Consider the following 19,954-nt stretch of genomic DNA (forward strand, 5'->3'; position numbering starts at 1 on the left):
GGAAGAAAATAGGCACACGCCTCTCCTCCAATCTGGAAGCCTATGTTATTCTTGGCTATGCTGGAATCTATCAAGGTACTGAGAATGAAGGACCTTTCACATGTGAAGGATGGCCAAAAGATTTACTACACTTTACTATTGCTATGTGTTGCTTGTCAATAATTGGTTTAGACTCCTTTCATCAAAGCAACAAGGAATAGTACTTTTGAGCTATTTGATTAATTTGTCTGAGTTGTTCTGCTTATAATAAAACTTTTCAGTTTTTTAAAAGATTTGACTATCACATCGCACTACAATAAAACAGTATATGATTGCTTTATTTGTGTTAATTACTAATTCTATTTGATGTATCCTCCTGTTTTGGGTATGTGGTATTATGATGATCAGAAAGGATATTGAAAGAGGAGAAAATAATCCACACGGTTCAGCTACAAGACTAAATCCATCGAAGCTAAACCTCTAGAACCTTTTGCCAAGAAAGTCTGGCAAAAAAAAATAAGAAATTCATTTCTGATCAGCAGCAGCTAACAACAGCATGTGACTTTTAATAAAATATGTTAGAGAAGATGCCACCAGACTTTTTCTGATTTTTTGACAATGTACACCTAACACAGCTGTCCTCCTACAGAAAAGCCTGGGAAATTCAAACTTGAAGTAACTAATCAAAAGCATCCAACTGCCACCTCCTCAGGTGAGTTCCTAAAAGAAAGGAGTCCCACTCCTTTAGGTTTTGTTCTTTTGTCTTTATTCCAGGAAGAGATGCCTCAGCTAAGCAGGGGTGGGATACTACTGGTTCTGTCCACCTCTGTAGAACCGGTAGTTCTGAAGAGCAGCAGACAGAGAGCATACATAGAACCGGTTCTATGTCTGCTGTTGTTTTGGCCCACCCGCCCGTCCGGGCTCTTACCTGACCTTTATTTCCTGCTTTTTCAACCGCAGCTGCTTTACGCAACAAGCTGCGGTTGAAAAAGCAGGAAAAAAGTGCCTTCTCAACCGCTGTGCACCTGCATGCAGCACTGCTCAGCTGTCCAGGCAGCTAGCTGATGACGATATACACGTGTGCACAAAATGTAAAATCACCAAACCGGCAGTTACACCGGTCGGATCCCACCCCTGCAGTTAAGTAAGAAATATCATCCAGCCTGCAGAACGACTGGAGAATTGAAAGGAAATCACCATCTAGAAAAAAATGGAACTAGATGGAAATTAGGCTTGGCTAAAAATATTGTATCATGGATTAATGTGAGCTGATTCCCTGTATCTTAATCTTATCTTGCACTGAGAATGTGTCTAGACATAAGGATTCATGTCTGGAGATTAGCTGTGATTAAAGCAGGATTCATGAGATTTTACATTTCTCCATTGTCCTAAATTCTCATTTAGGTGCTTAACCTTGATATACATAACCTTATCTTCTGAAACCACCAGTTTCATTCTGATGGTGAATTTAGCTTACATTTCAGCCACTCTACTGGCTACAAAAAAAGCAAGAAAGCTGGAAGCAAAAAGAAATGTTTCCAATTGTATTCCTCTAAATTTTACACAGAGTAATTTTCTCTGTAAAGAGAGACAGGTGACATTGGCCAAAAGTACTGTCTCCACATCCAGGATTGTGAAAGAGTGCAATAGTAGGGATTATGGGATAGTTGATTCAGGAAGCCAGAAGGGTTTAGTTGTTTATCATGATAGATTTTTTAAAACTATTGCTAGTGAGCTTGTCTTTCTGCTGAGTCTGGGTCTCCAAAGCAGCTTTCAACAATTGTAGTCTCCAAAGGCTGTAACAAGTGCCCACTGGGAGTTTGGTCCATTGTCCAAAGGAAAGTGAAAATAAGAAATGAGTATGGGGATTTGTACTCACAGGCAGCCCTGTATGGAGGCTTCTCTCCTTCAAAAGTATCAGGTCAATCCCTTCCACATTTTTTCTCCTACCCCGTCGTCTTCTGATAGCGGCATCATCTCTTCTTAAGCTTCCATTGACAATCTGCCCCGTGACAGGATGAATAAGCCCCGCTTGAAGGATTCCAGACAAGTCCATGCCAAGGGAGCCCTGCAGAGCATTCATTGTCCCTAGCTTAGGTATATTTGTGCTCATGGAAAACGGAGTGCTGCTTGCTGAAGTTCCATCTGGCACTCTTGAGAGATCTACTGTATCCCGCCAGCCATTTAATGCAGCTGAAGGATGGGAGTGGGAGGCTACCAGCTGATCAAGACTCCGGTGCTTGGCATCTCTCTCCAGTTCAAATTCATATGATTGCCGGTGCTTGGATTCATCTTTGACAAAGGTGGGAGCCAGAAAAGTTTCCTGTGGTTAAAACCAGAGTCAGAAAAGTCACTTTTTATGATTAGCGGTATACATAATGTACACCTACAGAATCTATAGCAGCCCTTTACAAAAGGGATGTCTCCATGGCCGTAACAGTTAGAAAAGTTGACTTCTGCTCCTCCATCATTCCCTCCTTTGCCGAAAATGTTAAGAAAATTGTCTTGAAGAAAGCAACAATCTCCTCTAGAGTGGTAGTATCACATTCAAATTTAATTTAAATTAAAAGCAGAATTAACAAAGTATTCATATCTTATATTTTCCCAATATATTCAGGGAACTCCCATTCAATTTTTTTCTACAAACATCAAAGAGATGCAACTTCCCACTAAGGAGTTATATCACTAACTGGATATTTGGATCACTAATAAATAATGTGAATGAGGTCTCTCTGGGAGCTTACATTAATGGCCTTCATTGTCTGCCACATAACCTTAATACACCAAATATATCAGTACATTACAGTGAAACAGGAAATATGCAATAGTTTTCTCTGTAGCAACAGAAATCTGAAAGATGATACAAATAACTTTTAATAGAATGAATATGCAAGCTTACCTTTGGGAGCTGTGTAGCTAACACTCCATTGCTGAAACTGGATTCAGAGACTTCTGGTTCAGTATAGCCACTCCTATTGCAAGTACTGCTGACTAAGGCAGGAGTGGGCATTATATATGGTATGTCAAAAGATTGACTGGAAGAAGGCCACTTTCCCTTTAAGATTGCATGACAGATGTTGTCAATACGGTTAATGATCACCCGATCCTGCCAAATAATAGATATTCTTCGTTCAGTTGTATATGTTGGCATACTCTCATAATGCGTGGGAAAAGTAAAATTAGTGAACATTTTCAACCTAGAACTCTTTTCATATAGGATGTTAAGAAGTTGATTGAGCTGTGCATTTACTATTCTGTTTATCAAGAATATTATCATGTCCCAGGCCTGGGAATGCAGACACATAGTCACTCTTATGAATACAGTACATACCATATGAAGAACCTATGCATTTAAGAGATAGCATGTTACAAAAAAGTATGAGATTATTAGTTTATATCTATGAAGGCAACGATAGGTTTCTTCAACATGATACTCTCTTGGAATTGCATTTTAGGACGAGGGAATCAAGTTGGGGAGGCAAATAAAAGAAAAGATGGTAGATACTATGAAGGAAGATTGCCACCAAATCTTACTGATTGAATGGCCAATGATGAAATGAGATGAACATCTCTTCTTGTCTTTTTAAAAATAATATGTACTTTAAAATATTTTTTTTCAAAGGAGAAATGACCTAATCTTTATAAATATGAAAAACAGGGAATTAGTACTACATACGTTCACAAAGGAAAGGAGTTGTGAACTTGACTGACCCCCTCCAAATGATGGCTTGCCATTAGAATCACACATACCAAACATCTTACTTTGCATAATAAAACACACAAATAGCTGTAGAAAGTAACATGCATGTCTATCAAAACAGAGTATAACATAAGTAGCATGTCAGAAGAATGTCCAATTTACAGAAATAAATCAGAGCTACGTAGAAAACATCGTTAGTTTCATATTAATTGGCACCTTCCTGTATGAAGTATAGAAATAAAGAAAACTTTAATATGGTTTCTGCAGTTTAGAATGATCTGTGAATCCAGTCAACAAGACAAACCTGAGATGGCTGAAGACTCATTAAAATAAGTCCTCTTTTCCAATGAGGAGGACACCATTTTTTCACTTGATTTATCTTCCTTAGAGAATGCTCTAAAACAGGGGTCCCCAACCACCGGGCCGCGGACCGGTACCGGTCCGTGGATCATTTGGTACCGGGCCGCAAAGAAAATAAAAATAAAATAAAAATGGCGGCTTTCTTCGCCTTCGGTGAATGCTGCTGGGATCAGGGATCAAGGACTCAAATGAAAGAAGGGGAGGGAGGAAGCAACCAAAGCCTGTCCTGCTCTCCGGCTCAGCGGCTTTGGTTTCCTCCCGCCTCATTCTTCTCTCAGTCACTCTCTTGCTCCTCCACCAGCCCAGGAAGAAACTGCTTCAAAGAAGCCAGCAGGGTAGCTTTTCCTGTCGGCGCAGCTCCTCCGAAGCGCCCATTCACCCCCACCCCACCGCCCGCGGTTCAATCCAGTGCTCCGTTCTGCCTGCCTGCCTGCCTTCGTTTCTGGTTGTTTCGGAGTAGCTTTGGCTGAGAATAATAACTATTTGCCTCTTTTACTCAGCCGAAGCTGCTCCGAAACAACCAGAAATGAAGGCAGGCAGGCAGGCAGGCAGAACGGAGCACTGGATTGAACCGCGGCGGCGGGTGGGGTGAACGGGCGCTTTGGAGGAGCTGAGGGATAAGGCTGAGGGAGGGAGACAGACACCTGAGGGATGAGGCTGAGGGAGTCAGGGCTGAGAGGCGGGGCTTCTCAGCCATCCTGCAGGGACTTGTCCTGAGCCTCCCTGAACTTGGTGGTTTGCTGGCAGACGTTTTATTACCCAACTAGGCAACAACATCAGATGTTATCTAGTCAGGTAATGAAACGTCTGCAAGCAAACCACCAAACTCGGACTCCTCCCCCTCCCCCCTCCTTGAAAAAGTGTCTCCCCCCCCGGTCCTTGAAAAAGTGTTTCTGCGTGAAACTGGTCCCCGGTACAAAAAAGGTTGGGGACCACTGCTCTAAAAGATAAACCTGGCAAACCATATAATTCCAGATACTGTTGATGTAGAAAAAAAAACATCTTGAGAAGATATGGAAAGTTACTCTCAGTTCTCACTGAGCATTGATCTAAATCCTTTATTTATGCATACTGAAAATACAAAGTTACCTTGGGCCACTCTGAGAAAGAGTAGAGTGTCTTCTCCTGTAAAAGTTGAGCTATAGTAGGTGCCCGAACATCATGAAGTTCATCACTGTCCCCAGGAACAGCAAATGCCGAGCTCTTACTTTCATCTTCAGAAAACTTCTCAAAGCCATCTAAAATTACAAAAAAAGTAGACTTGAAACTACTACTGTACATTAATGACTCTCAACAAATGACTGAAATAAAATATACTTTGATGTCAGTTGCAGTATTCACTGTTTCGGGGCTTTCTTCACTCCTAAAATAGCCCTTAGACATATACTGCTTCATAGTGCTTTATAGCTCTCTCTAAGCGGTTTATCTGGGTCCTCATTTTACTGACCTCAGAAGGATGAAAGTCTGAGTCAAACAGCAGTACTGTTATGCAGAAAAATGTCTAAATATGGATTAGAACTTGAAATATAAAATGAACAGTAAACACTGTAATAGACTACAGATCTGAAACATTCCTGAAGAAAATAAAATATTCATCAAATAATTTAGTGAACTCTTCAAACTTGACAACAGATTTCAGACACTGTAGCTAATAGTTAACTGAAAAACTAAACACTCAAAGATCACACAGCAGAAAACCTTCTGTACAGAGAAATGGGAAAAATTATTCCTCCCAGTCGATGTCAGAGAATGCTAGTCAATTATAAGAATCCCCTACTTGAGCCTGTTTCTGCTGAAGGGGCAATAAGAGGTAGAGCCAAAGGCATAATTATTACTATTAAACAATAACATTATTTAACCTTGTATGCCACCTATTTTAAAAATCTCTGGGTGGCTCACAGCAATCCAAGAAATTACAATAAAACCAATAAAACATTAAAGAGAAAGATAAAAAATGGCAAGCACAACAAACCAGATGGAATGAAATGATGGGTCTAACTTTCCTTCCCCAATGGCTTGGGTGAAGACCCAGGTCTTCAAGGGGCAGAACTTTTTCCAGAGGACAGGTGCTACTATAGAAAAAGTGCATTTCCTGGGGCCCCAATGGATGACTGTTTAATCGAAGTGCACCAACTTTGCAGAATTAAACCAGTTGGGCAGAAGATATGGGAGAATCCCTAAAGGAACCAGACTCTATACCCGTGATGGCGAACCTATGGCATGCATGCCACAGGTGGCACAAAGCCATTTGTGCTGGTACACAAGCCACAGGCAAACTTACCTCACAGTGCATGCGTGCACCTCCCAGCTGATTTTCGGCCTGTTTGAGACCTTTTTCAGGCTCCCAGAGGCTTGTCAATGGAAGTGACAAAACGGGCCCATTTTTTGGCCTGCAAAGCCTGCAGAAGCTTTCCTCAAGCCTCTTGGAGGCCAAAAAAGGCCTCAAACAAGCTGAAAATCAGCTGGGAGGTGCAGTGCAAGTAAAGGATGGCGGTGGGGGATTGTGCGTGCGCATGCACAGGGGACATGGGAGGGCACACATTGCCTTTTGAGTGCTGGCATGCAAACATGCAGTTTTTGGCACAGGAGCCCAAAAAGGTTAGCCACCACTGCTCTATATCATGTAGGGCTTTATACTTACTTATTTTTAATACAGAAGGAACTGGCATATCTGTTAATTTTTTTGTTGAATAAATAATTGCAAATCATTTTTTTCATATTTTCCCAATTGCATCTTAATATTTTGTTTGAATGATGATTAAAATATTGACATGGCTACAAATGTTTAAAAAGGAAAAATCTTACACGGGGTGCACTTACTTTTTCATGATTGCTTTAAATAGTATCCTAGAGAATTACAACAATTAATTAGCAATCACAGCTACATGAGTTTCTCATCCTTTTTTAAAATGGAGTAGAAAACTCCTTTTGCTAATATCTATTTTTCTCTTTTAGATTATTTTAATTAACAATAAATGGGAAGCCCTGATGCCTCAAAGTGTCAAACTGTAGCATCATCTTTACTGATGTGAACATTTCTAGCCCAATATGTGCCCAAATTGAAAATTGTAAAGAATTGAAATATTTATTCACAATATTCTACCTTGATTTTGACGGATTCCATCCCTCTTGTCTAGGTCTTGGTGCTCACACTCTTCTTCTTCTCTCTTTATTTCACTCTCATAAAGAGATTGAGTAATAGGACTTTCTCTCTTCTCCTCAGAATCATCTCCCCAGAGGTCTCCTTCCATGCAAACCGGGTGTGACTTCAGGAGTTCCACTTGAATTGCTGAAGCCTGGCTTCTTGCAGAGTGGTGGTAGTGGTGATGACAGGTCTGAATCTCCTGCAAGCTTGGGGTGTGCTCCTCAAGGCTTTCACATTCAGCTTGATCATCCTCACCCATCCCTGGCTCACTATCATATTTGGATGCTGCCAGCTCACTTGAGACTGATTCAACTAGGACCTTATTCCTTTCTTCCATTAATGCATCCAGAGTGGTGAGAATACATGAATTGTGTTTCTGTTCCTCCTGTGTGCTACATTTGGCTTTTCCTCTATCTTTCCCAATGTCAGCTACGGTTTCCAGATGATCTTCCTCTTCCTCTTCCTCCTCTTCCTCCTCCTCCTCTTCACTATGGCTTTGACTCTGCATTAATTTCTCCTCCAAACTCTTTTCATGCAATAAGCCCATCAATCTCTTCTCAGGTTGTACTTTAATATCAAAATTATGAAGACTTGGACCATAGACCCCTATGCTCAGGACACTCTCCATACCATCTCTTTCAAACGGAACTGCTTTTGGGCTAATATACTGATTTTCCATATGCTGAAGGGCATTACAGGTTTCCTGAGCAAAACTCTCAGAAGGCTTTGCCTCCTTCTCTGAAAGCTCCTGTCCTATATGTTGACCTTCCAACTGATCACTGCCAAACTGCAAATGATCCAAGTAGGTGGACTCTCGTATGGTCTCAGCATCACAGCTAGAGAGGTCTTCATCCCCATCTGTTTTGCCCTCTGCCACTTTGGTAGCATTGCTGCTGATATCTGTGCAGCTAGGGCTGTCACGAGCAAAAGAACTGTGCTCACTGTTGCAGGCCTTTTCATCATACAGCATGCATGACAAAGAGTCAGGCAAAGAACTCTCATCATAGTTAGCGGAAATCATACTTCGGACCTTAGACATGAAATTTTCACAGCTGCCATCCTGAGAGATGTTTTCTGCCTGCAAAAGATCATTCCCTGAGTTCATTAACTTAGCACAGTTATCTGTTTCTGCCTCTGCAGGTGCCTGCTTTCTCTCTGCTTGATTATACAAAGATGAATAATATAGTTTAGAATTTGCTTGGTGGTGACAGCACAAGTGTTCTTCTCCAAGGACCCCTGTCCTTTTATTCTGAGCATAATTTCTATAGGCATCCAGAAACGACAACTGTGGATCATTCATTATGTAATAGTCTGTGCGATTCAGTCCGTGCTTTGCTGTACCAATTAGCAGATCCCGATCATGTTTGCCACATTCCCACCACACAGGGAGGTATAGGCTTGGGCGGCAAAGTTTGAGCCTTTCATGTAACTGTGGACATCTCAATACTTGCTCACGAATCTTCCGCAAGAGTTCAATTCGATACAGTGTCCTTGCAGCACGTTCCTCTGTGATGGGTTCCACATAAATATTGGGATCTGTTGGGCCTACACAAATAGAATATAAAGAAACAATAGATAAAACCAAAACATATGCTAGAGAGAGTAAGGAGGGGGAGGGGGATGCTGTAGCAGAATAGTTTTAAATTAAATCAAACTGAAATAAATTTTCTGTATCAGGATATCTAATAATTGATAATGACTCTAGGGTTCAAAGCTATAGCATAAGATGACATTGAGGAAAAATAGTTCAGAAAAAGGAAGATAGCTTATAGCAGAGGTGGGCAACTATGGCCCCTTTATGACTTGTGGACTTCAACTCCCAAAATTCCTGAGCTAGCATGGCTTGCTCAGGAATTTTGGGAGTTGAAGTCCATAATTCATAAAAGGGCCATAGTTGCCCACCCCTGGCTTATAGCCTGGGATGCCCAGCTACATATATTGGGGCCATTACAGTTCACATCAGCCTAGACAAAGAGGGGACTCAAGCCCCCATACATAAACAAAAGCTTTCAAATAATTGACAGATATATCACTCTTCTAAGAGCACTATATCTGGGGATCTCCCCTTAATTTAATCTCAACAACAACCCTGAGAAGCAGGTCATATTGAGAAAAAGTGACCACTCCAAAAGTGAGTTTCCTTGAGTGAGAGTGGGACTGAGTCCTAATCTCTTCAATCCTAGCCTCCTTGGTCATTTCAAGGCCTCACTTAGTGATAAATGGTCTCCTTGGATTTCAGAGCTTTCAATCTGAAGATGAAACTACATTGGAATCTTTGAAATGGAAGGAAAGCATATTTACAGCAAAAGAGAGAGATACTTCGAAGACACTCAGAAGCCATGATAATTATAAAAGTATAAAAAATGGAATGAAAGAAATTTTAAGCTGGAAATACTCAAAAGCAACCCTTGAATGTTTCTTACTCACCATCATCTTTCCAGTGGGGCAACCGACAAACATTTTTACACATAGCAACAAAGTTATAGAAATATTTTTCTAAACTTTCATCAGTTTTCTTCTCCAAATGTGAAATGGATCGGAATTGAGTCCAATCAAAGACTTTCTTTTCTGGCTCATAAATGACCCCAAATGAAGAGACAGTGCGATAGAAATCTGCTTGCTCTCTTCTGGTCCATCTGAAGAATGCATGAGAAATACAAATAAATATATAAAAATTGCATTTTCATCCCAATGATTTAATTATTATTTATTGTATTTATATATCATTCCACTCCCAGAAATTCTTCCATGTTTGCAGTTTGGAATTAATTTTGATCATGAAAGAAGTCTATGTGTTGAAAACAGCTTAGTACTAGCAATTATGAGGAACACGGCCCTGTCACAATCCAGTTTCTCAGTATAATCCCAGTTTATTAAAACATAAATACCAGGTTTCTTCCTTAAATATTGATCAGAAAGGCATTTTGTACCTATTCTATAAAACCATTTGTATGCAGAAATCTCTTGCTGTGTCTCATCCCCCTTTCCATGGGCAAAGGAGGTATTACATGACTGAAGGAGGACAAAACTTAAGGTTTCTTTTTTGTTTAACAACTAACAACTGTGGCAACTAATGTAAAATAAATTAATAATCTTATTTGGTTCTGACATTCCTATAGTTCTTTTCAAATTCATCTACTGAAAAGATTCATTTTATTTATTACAAGACAATGCTATTGGAGAACCTATCATTTGGCACTGCTGACTGAACATCCTCAGAATACCTTCAGGAAACAGCACCCAATACTCTTATATTTCCTAAAGGGAAACCTAGAAAAGTTCATAATATGTACTGTTGTGTACCACTGCAGCATCGTGCAACAGAATCTGCTTATCCTGCCTAACAGGGAAGAACTGATTTGGGCCTATATAATTTAGATCAGGGGTGTCCAACCTTGGCAACTTTAAGACTTGTGGACTTCAACTCCCAGAGGAGTTAAAGTTGCCAAGGTTGGACACCCCTGATTTAGATCCTTCCTTGCCAAATATAGTGGTGCTTAAAAGTTTGTGAACCCCTTTGAATTGTCAATATTTCTGCATAATAAAATGTGATCTTTTCTCCTAGATAAAGATAAAGAGAAGCCAATTAAAGAAATAATTAAAACATTCTATGTTCATTATATCAAGAAAAATGATCCAAAGCTATATATTTCTGTGTGTAGCAGAAAGATGAGAACCTCTAGAATTATCAGTTCATTAGAAGGAGAAATTAAGAGTCAAATGTTTCAATCAATGGGATGATAATCAGCTGTAAATGTGAATGTTCTTTTAAAGAACAAAATTGTGGGAAATCATTTTCAAAGTCTGATCTTCACAGCACACGTATATGGAAATGTATCATGGTTGAACAAAGGAGATTTCTGAGGATCTCCAAAAAAACCCACAGCATTTGTTAATGCTCACCAGACTGGAAAAAAGTTATAAACTGCTTCCAAAGTCTTTTCAGTCCACCAGTTCACTGTCAGACAGATACAAATGGAGACAATTCAACACCATGGTTATCCTCCCCAAGAGTGGCCAACCAACCAAGATCACTCCAAGAGTATTACTCCTATGTAATATTCTTGGAGGCCTCAAAGAACCCTAGGATAATAACCATTAGGAGAACACTGAACAGTAATAATGTGCAATGCAGGGGTTGCAAGGAAAAAGTCACTATTCTCCAAAAAGAACATTGCTGTTCAACTACAGTTTGTGAAAAACTACAGGAATAAGCCAGAAGGTTATTGGAAGAATGTCTTTGTACAGATGGGAACAAAGTGGAACATTTGGGTTTGAAATAAAAGTGTTGTTTGGCAAAAGGCAAACCCTGTATCTAGCATCCTTATCCCATTCATGAAACATGGCAATGGCAGTATTGTGGTTTTGGCCTGCTTTGCTGCCTCTGGACTTGGAGAGCTTGCTACCATTGGTGGAACCATGAATTCTGAATTGTATTAGCAAATTCTACAGGAAAATGTCACGCAGCAAGACAATCTCCAAACACATAAGTTGCATGATTGAAGAATTGTTAAAGCAGAAGACATTTTAGAATGACTGAATCAACGTCCTGACCTTAATCTTAGCAAAAAGTTGTGGAAGGACCTGATGCAAGCATTTCTGCAAAAAAGTCCACCAAAATCCCCGAGTTGCTGTTTTGTAAAGAGGAATGGGCTAAAGTTCCTCCAAACTGACTGACATGTAGGATTAATCAAGAGTTATCAGAAATGTTTAGTTGCAGTTGTTATTGCCCAAGGGGCAATACAATTATTGAAAGCAAAGTTTCACATACCTTTGCCATATGTCGAAATGTACCTTTGGATTTTCCTAAATAAATGAACAAGTATGCTTTTGACTCATTTGTTTAGCTGAGTTTTCGTTATCTAGTTCTAAGATTAGTATGGAGAACAAGTCATGTTTTAAATCATATTTATACAGAAACATTGAAAACACAAACGGGTTCACAAATTTTAAGCATGACTGTAATCCTTGGAGTTTCATTAAGTTTGAAGCTAAGAAAATGGAGAATAATGCCATGCAACTGTTCAAGTGACTATTCTATGTTTTCAAGTTCAAAACAGGGAAAATAGTTTCCAATACTTGCCAGAAAGTGACTTCAGAGGATCACAATAAGCATATTTAGAATATATGTATTAAAACATGTGCAGCCTACATTTTGGATTTACATTATACCAAAATCTAAAGTCAAAATATGAATTCAGACATCTAATCGCACAGTAGTATCTGTGTGATTACAATCAAAATGACAAGCCAGAGAATAGGGGACAGTTGTTCAGAATTAGCAATATCCAAATAAGCTTAAGGCCGATCTTTACAGTTTACTCTGTTTACCTCTTTTGTATTTCATTGTTCATAGAATCCATTTCATTGGCTCTCCTAATCATTTCCTCTTGGAGCCAATAGCCATGTTTACAAGTTCCAATAACGTCAGGTCTAGAAGGCAATTCTTTGCGGTTGCAACGCTGATAGATAGTGACTAGACGCCGAAGTCTGGCTGTGAGAGCAGATGACACAGGCCAACTGGATTTGTCTGGGTTGGAGCCATCCTGGGCTTCAAACATCAGCAAGGTTATTAGTATTTAACACAACCTGAAGAATCCTTTCACAGACATCCTCTATTCCAGTGGTGTCAAACTCAATTTCATTGGGAGCCGCATCAGGGCTGTGTTTGATCTCAGGGGGCTAGGGGTGTGTGGCCAGGGTTCGCATGGCCAGCTTGACGTCACTCGTGTTGGGGGTTCCTGTGATGGCTGGAGCGCTCTGCCAGTGAAAATGGAGCTCGGGAAGGCCGTACATGGCTCTCCTGAGCTCCATTTTCACTGGCAGAGGCACCACAGGCCAGTCCTTCACTGTTTCCAGGGCGGCTCCATGGGCCACATCTAAGCACCCTGCAGGCCAGATCTGGCCCGCAGGCCTTAACTTTGACACCCCTGCTCTATTCACTTATATATATTGGAATATATAGCTTGATGAAGCATATTCATATGAACTCTGATTTACTTAACCCAATTAACCCAATTTCCTGAATTCCCTTGAAACACAGAATTATAACTGGCTAAGTTTTCACAAGCTAAAATATGCTTCATTTATTTATGGCTGAGTATGTCTTGAAGGCAATAATCACTCTTTGCACTAGCTTAGTTCTGTGGTTGTGACAGGCACTCAACATTTCCTTTTGAGTCCTTCAGTGTTCAAACATTCCTTAACAATAGAAGTTCCACAATGGAGTCAATTATCCTTTGGTAGAAATGGTCAACTAGACTTAGGCAGCCATCTCTTATAGATGATATCTCTTGGGGGGTTAGACTAGATGGCCTAAAACAAATGACTCCATTCAAGTCTTTGATAGCATTATTTTGTTTATTTTGCTTTACTCAGTCTCTTTCATAACAATAGTAACAAAAACTGAAGGTGAATGATAAAAAAAATGCACACAGATAGGTATGCATAAATGGAATAAAGCAAACTTGATCTTAAATTGCAAACTACTTTGCAAACAATTTATTAAAATGGCCTGCTGTGGTCAGCTGTACATCAACATCTGTTCTAAACAATTTTAAGTATTCAAAGGACAGAAAAATGAAAGCATTTAAAGAAGCAGCTAATATTTAGAGAAATATATCTCCAATATTACTGAGTTTTTCCCTAATGATATTTGAATTATGTTTTCTATGGTAGACTTTTTATAGACAACAGTTACACTAGAAAAGCTAACAAACTGCTATTTGAGCCAATAATTTTATTTCAAGGAACATTCACATTCACAGCCTCACCTGCCACACTATCATCCTTCTTCTCAGGAACTGGACCACAGGTATCAGAAATTTCCTATGGAAAGACAAGCTACTATCAATAAAATGCAATTTAAATACTGGCTCCTAGGTCAAATTTGAACACACAAAACAAGTAATATTTAGGGACTGATATGTTATTTCTATAAATTAGAAATGCTGAGTAGGAAGTCTGGGAACTGCAATCTTCATTCCTTTAGGGAATGCAGGGCTGAGAAAACTGGCTACATCTCTTAAAATATACAGGAAAAAATCAAATCCATATCACTTTTGTATGTGGCAAAGGAACTACTGCGAATCTACTTGAAAACTATTTTAAGGTCAATATGATCCAGAATAAAATTGTTAAAGGTGGTACTTGCTTTTTTCAAGTTGCAGAACAACTTTAAAACAGAAAACAGATAGAATGAGCAATCCACTTTGTGCCTTGGACTTACCTCTTGTTTCTCTATTCCAGCAAGTCTATCTGCACTGCTCTCTTCTTTGTCTGTATTTCCTCTGATGAAAAGAATCCAATATGAAATTAATTTGTAGCAACTTTGCAAGTCCAAGTCATTCTAATAAAGCTCTCCAAAAGCAAATATCACTGAGGTAATAATTGTGTTGGCTCTTTTACTTCTGCTATATACATGCATCTGCTTTATACAGAAATTTAGGAACTTGCATGTAGTACAGCACAATTCCATCCCCATGTTTTTGCAGTCTTAATGTGACAGAAACACTAAAAATTGTTCCTATTTAATTTTCAAAGATTACTGCTCTATATGTGTACGCAAAGCTCTAAGTAAATAGATGGAAAAGAGGAGAAATTATGTAAAGGAGATTTTACTATAAGTCCTAACAGTATTTCAAGGGATGCTTGTTTGTCAGAGGATTTAAAAACTCAAATACTATACTCTTAAAACATTTTAGACATATTACAAGAGTAACTAGAACACAAATACAATGCATATTACAAAATCTGAATCAGTAATAATTGTCTATGAAAAGATCATTGGTGATGGTGGAAACTATAGGGAGACAGGAAAAGTAAAGCACTGGGAAAATTGATAAGTAAGCACTCAGGGGACAAGCCATGTTGGGGGACGGTGGGGAGGGGCCAGAAGTACACTAATATTGCCTGACTTTGTGCCATATGATTCCTCTAGATTTAGTTTCAATTCAAATCCAGAACAACTAACATGTTCTAGGGTCTTGTGCTGTTGAAATATAGACCACCCAAAAAGGTTTGGCAGAACTTTTGAAACACAATGTAGTTGTTTTGGATTCAAGATTTTTTGGTTTTGTACATACCCTAATGCACTAACTATTTTAGAAATACAAACTCTCAGGCAACTCTATTCCTGTGATGGTTCTCCCTGCCCAGTCTGACTTACTGTTCTGGAGCATCCTGTACTCCATCAGTGACATTCTGCTCTGCACACAGCAGTTTCTCATCTGGCATGCCGACTTTCTCAAGAAAGCACAGAGCTGGGTCAGCTCGCATTGCATTGTACCGTTCATAACCTAATAACATAATTAAAACAGTTCAGTATTAGCCAAAGAACAACTTAAAGCCATACCACTACTCCCTTAGAAACCACATAAACAAGCAAGGAAAAGCAGAATGACTAGTTTCTTTATAGGATTCAGTGCCATTTTTGATTTTATATGTGAATCTCCAAAACCTAAAGAAACCAAAGAGGATTTCAAACATGTAGTGTTCAGCATAGGCCAACCATGTAAGACAAGAAAATGTATGAAATATTGTATTTAAAAACTATTTTTGAGATGCAGAGACACGTAGAGCTAGTTCTTGGTTAACGGCAGTAATTGGGACTAGAATTTCCATTCCTAAGTGATGTGGTCATAAAGCACAAATTCAAATGAATGTCAAGTGACTACATCACTTAGCAAAGGCTATCCCAGCCATTTTGGTTGTCATTATACACTGAATCTCACTGTTCATTAGAAAAGGATCCATCCCAATCCAATCCATTCCAGGATTGGTTCCTCCCAGTCCTTAGCCTCAGTGAGATAGCAAACTGCTTCCTCTTGAACTCCCCACCCCCTCCACCTATGCCCTTTTTCCTAACCAGACCTGTTCCCAATACCCAGACATGCCCACCACACCTGTCACATCACACATCACTGTTGCACCAGCTGGGACCTTTTGCACCTCATCCAGGATTTCCAAACATGCCATATCCAAGAAATCCATTTACACATCAGGTGGGCTTACGTTCATACCCCACCTGGGGCCTTCATTACCAAAAGAAGCCTGGTATTTGAAAGAAGGCCTCAGCTACAAGATTCCTTGTTTTGCACCAGCATTGAATGAAGGCCCTGACTTGCAGCATAAAAAGAAGACCCAAGTAGAAGGAAAAAGGTAACATGAAAGAAGACAATGTGAAAGAAGGCCCTGGCCAGTATAGTACTGCTTTGCCAGCGCACATAGCAGTAGTAGGCAGAGCCAGGTGGCAGGACAACTGTGGCAGGTAGGCAAGGGGCCAAAAAAGGCACTCATAAATGGGAGGGAGAATTTAGCCAAATTCTGTTCACATGACCACAAAGAAGCTTCAACAACCAGAACAGCCAATCATAAGTCCCTTAGTTCAGCATCATCATAGTTGCTGGTTGCTGAACAAATGGACATTAAGTGAGGACTACCTGTATTTAAATCACAATCCATGTAATGCATCACTCACACATTCTTTTTCACAATCTGAATCTATAATACTCACATATTATTACTTTATAATTTTATATATAATTTTATATTACTTTATATATTATTACTTAATAATCACATATTATTACTTTACTTTCCTTTGGTCAAATTGTACAGGAGCTGCAGCAGCATACTGTTTGTGTTTCCTCAGAAGTCCAACAAATTTAACAAATCCAATTCACTGGTAGGTAGTCATTGGAGTTCCCACAGAAAAGAATTTGATCTTTATTTAGGCATCTAATATATACTGATGTGCAAGAGCAGCACAACTCTTAAAACTGGCATGTCTTTTTTTAGGCTTTCATGGAAGCCTGAAAAGAGAGGTGGCAGGAGAGAATGCTGCACTTGCACCAGTAATGAAGTACAGTATTTCCTCCAAAGCATTTTATACAAGAGGAATGTCTACGAAAGGTCCATCCCACATAAAAGGAAATACCATGTTTAAAAACTCCAATGAGGAGGGATTTATCTGCATCAGCATTCCACCAGTCCACAGGAATCTCCACATAGTCAATGTCTGGCAGCAAGAAATCTAAATCTCTGCAAAGGACAAGCATATTTCAACAGTCATACACAGGGCTAGGCACATGTTTAAATTAATTTTAGAAAAGGTTTACCTTAAAGAATGTTAAGAAAAAGGACTTGATGAAACTCTGTGTAAAACAACGATATGAAACCACTGTAAAAAGCTGTACTTTATTACCAGCTCTGATAATTATTCATTAATCTAGCATTTGGCTTTTAAAGGCTATTTTAAAGTCTGGGTATTTTTATAATCACACTCAAACTGTACTGTATGACATCATTTCAAATTAGATTCTAAACGGTGCTTCAGAGCACATCTACCAACATCTAACTACCTCCATCTAACTCTTTAAAATAGCTGCAACTCTTCTCATTGAGGTCAACTGCAAAATTTGGGGAAAAGTCACAGATGTTTTAAAGAACTGCACAGATCATACTTGAGGAACCATCCCTATGGGACAGGCTGCCGCACCCATGCCGGCAGAGAAGACAGGCCGTGGATCCCATCAGTCAAGGAATTCTGTCTGATGGGGATCAGGAAACAGCCTTCTCTTCCATGGCCCCAGCCCTTTGGAATATTTAGCCCCCAAAGTGAGTTTGGCTCCCACTCTCTTGACCTTTCGCAAAAACTTGAAGACCTGGCTCTGGCCTCTGGCTTGGAGCCCCTATGGGGGAGGATCACATTGGAGGTGGTTGATCATTTAATAGCAATCCCCCTTCGCTCCCCCATACATTCGACTCCTTTTCTCCCCATCTTTTTGTTTTAGTTATAATTTGTATTTTATTACAATTTTATTGTGATTTTACACATTTGTACATCTATATTTATAGCTTTATTTTGATGTTGTAAGCCACCCAGTCTCTTTGCAACAAAATGAACAGCAAACAAATTTAATAAATAAAATAATAAATAAGTAAAATAAATATCACTTAATTCAAAGAGGTTGCTTCAGTTGATAGTGGTAGTATTTTTAATTGAAACTGATGGGGTTAATAATTAACTAATAAGTATATATTGATGCTAACAAGTATATATTGATGCTAATCATTGAATCAATAGAATTTCAGCATTTTTTCATATATCAATCATATCTACCTAAGCTACACTATGAAAGGGGCAACTCTCACTCAAAAGAAAACCAATAGGTATGATTCAAATTTGTTCATATTTGGTTCAGTTAACTTTTCTGTTATAATCCTGGAATACTTTGGTAATAGGTAAAATTAAATTAATACTGTTTATTACAGTACTATTTGTAAATTTCAAAGCAGTACTATTTTTGTTCAATATTATTTAATCTGCTAAAAAAGACTGAATTCATATGTCATGCTATATTTTAATGTGGTTTGTTTGGTTTTGTGCTTGTTATCTGAACCCATCATTGTGGTTGTAAATCATTATTTAACACTTAGTAATGTCTGAATCCAACACATCATAATTAAACAATTATAACTTATACAATATATGAACTCAGTCAAACACTATAGACTACATGCACGTAGTTTGCTCTTAACTCTCTGTGTGCGTATTCATTCATTCATTCATTTATTCTCTTTTAACTAAGAGGATGTTTACAATATGAGTGTGTGTGTGTGTGTGTGTGTGTGTGTGTGTAAAACTTATGCACATGCAAGAACTGCAATCCAAGTACATGCTGTCTATACTTCCAATATTGTGGTTGTAACACAACAGATTATAAAGCAAAACTCCAGAAGGCTAACGTAACATACTTGGCAGGGATTCCTTCAAAGGCTTTATCAGCTGCCTCCCCCAGCACTTCAGCTTTCAAGTAATAGAGCATCCGTACTCTCAACAGCACTCTGCCAAAAGGAAAAGCAGAAGGTAATTCAGACAGTAAATCTGAGTTTCAACATGCTTTCCAGACCCACTTTAAGTTTACAGGATGTGTTGCCTTATTTGTTAGCAACGCGAACTGCTATTATGCCATTCAAAGTTAGCACCATAGGGACCAAATGCCATTCTTCTAGAAAAGAAAAAGCTTCAAAAAGCTGATATTGGTGAATAAGAAGTAAGAGATAGCTCACTTGTAGATGAAATTCATTCCCATAAAAATCCAACTGGCTGTAAGATTACTGGGTGATGGTAAATAATAACCAAGTAAGTAAACCAGCCGATAGCAGTAGACAATCTATTCCACCCAATAAGTGTGAATAAAAATATTTTAAAACTATACATGAGTTCAGGAAATGATAAGGAACTAGACACTATAAACAATGAAATTAAGAATAATATGATCCTACAAAAAGCATGGTGCTTATTAACATCTCTTAATATCTACTTACTGATACATGTCCTCCCCCAACACCCCATATCCTTGCTTCATGGGGGGCAATTTATAGTACTTACATGAGTTGTTGAGATGTAAGTACTTAATGGCAACATTTGTGTGACATCACTATATCTATGTCATTAATTTGGCATCACTATAGTTTGCTGCAGATGTCACTGCATCTTAATTATATTTGGGGCATAGGAGATTACAGATTCCTATCATGTCTTCTGCACATAAGAGACGTTACTAAATTTTTCAAATTGAAAAATGGCTCACAGAGCATCATAAAAACCTAAGAAATATCTACAAGGTTTTCACAATATTTGTTCCATGTAAATATGCCTTGTAATTTTTAGAGAAATGGAGAAAAGATAAAATAAATTAGAAAGCCCTGCCCCAAACCTGGGTCAATTTGTTTTGGTTGTAAATGCATGGATTGTTTTCCTAGTC

General features: G+C 38.9%; 1 protein-coding gene across 10 annotated transcripts in view; it reads right to left on the reverse strand.

Annotated features, from left to right (window-relative positions):
- Nucleotides 1–19,954, reverse strand: part of CHD6 (chromodomain helicase DNA binding protein 6) — a 147,082-nt gene that overhangs the window by 12,002 nt on the left and 115,126 nt on the right. For all 10 annotated transcript variants that reach the window (XM_087929195.1, XM_087929198.1, XM_087929193.1 and 7 more), the window contains 11 exons: nt 18,942–19,031; nt 17,122–17,225; nt 15,352–15,481; nt 14,413–14,473; nt 13,958–14,012; nt 12,516–12,735; nt 9,612–9,820; nt 7,143–8,729; nt 5,129–5,277; nt 2,879–3,085; nt 1,859–2,302 (listed from right to left, as the gene is read on the reverse strand). In XM_087929195.1, coding sequence (XP_087785321.1) covers nt 1,859–2,302; nt 2,879–3,085; nt 5,129–5,277; nt 7,143–8,729; nt 9,612–9,820; nt 12,516–12,735; nt 13,958–14,012; nt 14,413–14,473; nt 15,352–15,481; nt 17,122–17,225; nt 18,942–19,031 — 3,256 coding nt within the window. The remainder of the gene's footprint in view (nt 1–1,858; nt 2,303–2,878; nt 3,086–5,128; nt 5,278–7,142; nt 8,730–9,611; nt 9,821–12,515; nt 12,736–13,957; nt 14,013–14,412; nt 14,474–15,351; nt 15,482–17,121; nt 17,226–18,941; nt 19,032–19,954) is intronic.

This window comes from Pseudonaja textilis, chromosome 3, assembly GCF_049901715.1.
Source record: "Pseudonaja textilis isolate UNSWEBS1 chromosome 3, rPseTex1.2, whole genome shotgun sequence".
In the NCBI taxonomy this organism is placed as follows: domain Eukaryota; kingdom Metazoa; phylum Chordata; class Lepidosauria; order Squamata; family Elapidae; genus Pseudonaja; species Pseudonaja textilis.